Source organism: Oryza brachyantha, chromosome 8 (assembly GCF_000231095.2).
Source record: "Oryza brachyantha chromosome 8, ObraRS2, whole genome shotgun sequence".
NCBI lineage: Eukaryota > Viridiplantae > Streptophyta > Magnoliopsida > Poales > Poaceae > Oryza > Oryza brachyantha.
Window position 1 is genome coordinate 2,413,653 of NC_023170.2, and position 5,279 is coordinate 2,418,931.

Here is a 5,279-nt window from a genome sequence, read left to right on the forward strand (position 1 = left end):
TTGTTTTACCTTTTCAACTGGAATCGGTTATTGGTATCCGCTTTTTTAGTTTATTATAGACAGCACATTTGAACCATTTGTAGTATTTAAATTAATTTTTGTGCGAATAGATATGTAATGTTTGAAGTGCCTATAATTATAAAACAAATCATAACAAAATAACTAATAATTATAATAATTATGTATTATCTTGAATAAGACGAATAATCAAATATAGTTTTAAATGTTGACTGTGTCAAACATTATTAAAAAGAGAGAGTATATGTAACACTGCTGTCACCTGGTTAGAGATCATTTACAAAGCATTTATGCGCAATGTGCAATCAAGATGATTGAAAATTTGAAATGAACTAGTAACTAAATGATGCTACATAACATGATGGGGGAAAATATTTGATAATAATAATAAAAAAAAATTCCAATGTAACTGCTCTCGACCGAATTATCTAATGTTGAATCAGGGCACCGATATTCAGCTATCCTAGCAGTATTGAAATGGAAAGATTCTGAAAATATTTTTGGAAACCAATCTTATTAAGATTTTCTATGTCCATTTTTTCGATTGAGATCTTTTGTCGTTACGTCACTGTCTGTCACTGACATATGGGTTTCATATCTATGGGACCCACGTGTTACTGACATGAATGTCACTACCATCATTCCTAAATTAAGCTTAAGGAAGAACAGAGTAAATCGAGTCTATACGCCCATATATATTTCCATTCTGATTATGATCAAGAGAGAGAGATGTTGATCATGAAATTGTATGGAATTGAAATCTTCTATTTGGTAATCATGTCCATATATCAACACAATCATTCCATCTTCGCAATACGGAATTAGCACTGAAAATCTGTACATAAACGGCGCCAATTATCACACAATAGCATCCATACATCGTCTTGTACAACGGCGCCCGATCAGCTCTCATGGCGGATCAAGAACAATGTGATCGTTTCAGCATCAGCCAGCAGACGGTCGCCGCCGCCGCCGTCTTCGCCGTCCATTGTTGGGCAACGTCGTGTTTGATCAATTCGCAGAACCGTCTCTGTAAAAACTGGACAGATGAACTGCTGCGAATTAGCTTTAAGTATGTCTTGGATGCTTTATTTGAAAGTTCTTTTCTTTGTTTTTTTTTTGTTGCATTCGTGTATGGGATACATGAATTATCTGGGGCGAATTATCTATAGTTTGTTGAATAAGATTAATTGCCAAACATAATTATGATAGTAAATGACATTAAATATTTAGAAACAGAGGGGTGCTATTTATGCGAAGGTAGGGCCTTGTCCGATCTCCTGTCTGATTTCCAAATGTATTTTAAAATTTAAATTTACAATCGAATGGAATTTGATTTACTGATAACCAGAGTCTGAAGATAAGTTGACAGAATAAAATCCAGAGTGTTTGTTTTCGATCGAATTAAAGTTGATTTGCACAAATATTCATCTGTCCTAACAATAATGCAATGTACGTGCCTGCATTTACGTTGTTGGGTCAGTTTTCTGAACTTGACTGATTGACTCAACACCACCTATGCATGCCGTTTATCATTGAGATCTCTGAACTTCTGCATCTGCCTGGCAATTATTGAGCAGTGATCATAGACTGATAGTCCTTATCAGTGCGATCCATCTATGTGGTAAAATACAATGCATTCAGAGATCAGATGTATCACATGCCATCACTGAAAAGCTGTTTGTGTTGCTTGGAGGAGAGGGTGCCAAGCAGCCATCAGCTTTGGGGGAGTCAGAGAGATGGTACCCATCACTAGGGTCCATTGTGTCCCAGCAATCAGCACTTTGTTCACTGTTCTTTGACTAGCATCTCCCATCTGATGTGTTGCACAATATGATTGCAGCATTTGGAGGCTGAGTTTTTTACATATTTGAAAGAAATAAATTCTTCAGAGATAATGAGCAATGATAAACATTCATAGGTTTGTGTATATAATCTGCCAATCCGGTTCAGTTATACAGACGATTCGACGAATTTTGAGCACTAGATATTAGCAAAACTCTCGTTTATTCCGCAGGTTCTCCATGTCCAACGAAGGAAGGTAGAAATTGGGGGAAGGGGAGATGAAAAGAAGAACAAATGCTTCAGGGAAGAACTCTATACATGTGCACTCAAAGCATCAGTTTGAGAGCTCTCTTCTGAATATTCATGGGACTTTCAGCTGGTGGGCTTCTGGTCTGCACCAGGTGAGGCCTGAAAACATTCAGAAAACACACATCATGCAAAATTCAGGTTGCTGTTCAGTGGCAGCCATTGGGTTATGCTACTGTAAATCTGTATGCGTTTAGATACTTCCGATCTCTGCACCAACCAGGGATGCGCATAGACGTCGTCAAACTAAATGTGAAGTTTAGTGTCCTGTTGATGAACACTTACCCCAACTGATGTCACAAAATTGCAGACTGCACATTTGACAGACCTTGCTCCATACTGGTACATAAGCAGCATACGGCAGTTCCCGCAGTTTACATGCGCAACTTGATTCGCTGACATCAAGAACATGAGAATCATTTGTTATTCAGAGAGTTCAAGATTATATGAACACTAATCTTTCAGAATTCTGCCTCAAGGAAACTCTGAACAAGTTATATGGAACTTCAGAACATGATGCTAATAGGTGTCCTTGTGAGACCTTCAGCAATTCTAGTTTACTACTGTAGCACATCTGGTAATTGTAGGAGATATTTCATTATACTCTGGTAGATCTAGTATATCCTTGTCAAACCTTTTGTTCTCTGAACCATAGCCAACTCCCATGAATATGACTGGAATACAAGCCAACTCTAGGATGTTTATTGCTACCGACTGATTGCTATTGCTTTCAGCCACAAGAAAAATATTCTGTTCAGAAGGAGGAGGATTTTGTATACTGGAATCAAAGCCACAGAATATACCAATTGCAAGTGAGGAACAGGAGGATGAAAAATTTTGATAATAGTATTACCTTCCATAGCCAGGTTGACAGTGTGACAGCAAGAACATTGCACACTTGTCGCGCCACGTATGTACATCAGGAGAGTGTGGCACCCTCCGCAAACTAACTGCGCCATCTCGGTTCCTGCACAAACAAATTCAGGTACAAAAATCATCAGAAAGAAATGCATTTCAGGACAAACTTTCAGCAGATGCAAAGCTTCCTGCATTGAGTCAATGGAAAAGAGGCTATCCCTTCAATCTCTCTGCACTTTTGCGAAAATGGCAGCTAGATTTCTGAACTAAAAAACCCCCTAAACAAGTCGTTTTTGTAAACAAAATAGAGGGGATGGAATATGAACTGCTGAACTAAATTTGGATGCAAAGAAGTCAATTTTCAGATGCCACATTACTTGCAACAAAAACCTTGAGATAAAACTGAGTGAAGCTTGTGCATACCGGGAGCAGGCACAGCGGTCACGGTACTGCAAACTGCGCAGCAAACCGACGTTGCTCCGGCTGGATACATGAGCAGATTACGGCAGCCAGAGCAGACGAGCTGGCTTTGGGTCCCTGAAATTGCACAACCATGGCTCTTCAGACTGACTGAATATCACATTCCAGCAGCTAACATTTTCATTTCAGACAAAAAAGAAAACCATCTTCTATGCATTGCTTTCATTTTATATAACATAACTCAGCAGTGAAAAGAACTTCCATAACTCAACCGGGAGTTGTCTCTGAACTTCCAGGATTTGTATGAGCAGAACAAACTAAAACCTCTGAACCATGAACAGTAACATCTGATTCAAGAGAAGCTCTCTATGGAAGTGCAGCACTGCAGCTCATCAGATTTCTAGTCCAAAAGCATGCACCAGTCCAAACACTATGGCATGCACATCTTGGCAAAGACTGAATTTTTTTAATGGCCCTAAGAAATATCAAACAATCAGCCAGGCCAACATATCCAGGTGGCCAGCCAACATCAAGAAAGAAAAAGGCACTGAAAAAGTAGCTGCTTTCTTTCAGTGCCAAGCTGGAATCCATACCATTTGGAGGTGTGAATGGCACAGGAGGGGTTGGATATGGCGCAAGGGGAACCGGCATTGCCGTGCCGGCTGCCTGAATCGACGGCGTTGCTTGTAGATGCCTCGCAGATTCCGGCAGCAGTCAGGCAACGGAACCACTTTTCTTTACCCTACATGAAAGAAATTCTGCAGAAAGTGGAGGAGAGATTGATGAGAAAGCAAGAAAGATTTCAGCTTTGAAGAAATCAGTGGAAGCTCCAATGGGGTAAATGTTAGAACATCACTTCACATGCAACAAGAAGATTCAGGATTGTTTAGGCAACAGAAAAAATAGATTCTCAAATGCACTTCAGTTGCAAAAAAAAAATCAGCTCTTGATTGAATTGAATCTCTCATCAAATCTGAGTTCAGATTCCATTAACATATATAAAAAGGGAATCACTTTATAATTAAAAACTCCATTGGTGGGCATGCCAAACAGGAAATAGCTACCGAGTACTTCTTTATGTTAAAAATACTTGCATAAACTTTTATTAATTTGGAGATTAGCCCCACCACTTGGGATTCATGACCAATACATCCATGAAAACTATTTTCCTTTGATGGCCTAATAAAAGATGAGCAAGAACAGGTCCAGGATAAGGTAGGGGGGGGGGTACAGAACTACCAGGTAGTCTTTAGTCCCAGAAGAACAAGAAATGCTTGGCATCAGCAATCAAAGAACAGGTAAAGAATCATGAACAAGACCAGAGAAAGCCAAAGAGAAGCTAGAAGTTCAGAGATGGAGGAACCATCAACCATTCAACAACACAGCCAGAGAGAGGAAAACAATTAAGAGCAGAAGCAGCACCTAGCAACAACAGTGCTTATGACCCAATCTTATGGCAATCTGGGGTGCATGAGAGCAGTTCATCAGTTAGTACATCTCTCTCTCTCTCTCAGTGTGAGATACAAATTTATAGGGGAGAAGAAGAGAAAAAAAAGGAGCTCATATGATAGGAGGCCAAAAAGGTGCCCAAAAGTTTCTCATGGCTTACAAGGACTTTTCTCTTTGTGCCCAAAGGGAGTTTTGTGTCTTGTGCTATTATTGTCCCAAGCTATTACATTTCATTTGTTACATTAACTTTTTCTACCTAAACAACTGATTAAGACATCAGATTTCTAAAAGAAATTTATGATCATAAGCTTAAAAACAACCATAAGTTACAACAGCATATCATGCAATCCATTGATGCAGGATTGGAATGGGGATTGCACATTTCTGAGGCAAAAAGAGGACCTGAAAAACTGATTTCTAAAATTCCATTAGTAACCATATAA

The 5,279-nt window shown here is 39.2% G+C and overlaps 1 protein-coding gene across 1 annotated transcript; it reads right to left on the reverse strand.

The window, feature by feature from the left end:
• Window positions 1-1,916: 1,916 nt before the first annotated feature.
• On the reverse strand, window positions 1,917-4,972 carry LOC102702123 (protein LSD1). The gene is made up of 6 exons (XM_015840565.1): window positions 4,810-4,972; window positions 3,981-4,145; window positions 3,391-3,504; window positions 2,963-3,076; window positions 2,395-2,504; window positions 1,917-2,211 (listed from the first exon to the last, which is right to left on the reverse strand). Exons 2-6 carry the CDS (start codon window positions 4,036-4,038, stop codon window positions 2,176-2,178), a joined length of 432 nt encoding a protein of 143 aa, XP_015696051.1. The 5' UTR covers window positions 4,039-4,145; window positions 4,810-4,972; the 3' UTR covers window positions 1,917-2,175.
• Between the last annotated feature and the right edge of the window lie 307 nt (window positions 4,973-5,279).

Bases quoted from the DNA above. Each gene is read 5' to 3' on its own strand.
- LOC102702123 (XM_015840565.1), bottom strand. From the start codon at position 4,038: ATGCCGGTTCCCCTTGCGCCATATCCAACCCCTCCTGTGCCATTCACA. The intron at 3,505-3,980 runs GTATGGATTCCA...GTGCAATTTCAG, and splicing joins GCCATTCACACCTCCAAATG to GGACCCAAAGCCAGCTCGTC. The intron at 3,077-3,390 runs GTATGCACAAGC...TTGTTTGTGCAG, and splicing joins GACCGCTGTGCCTGCTCCCG to GAACCGAGATGGCGCAGTTA.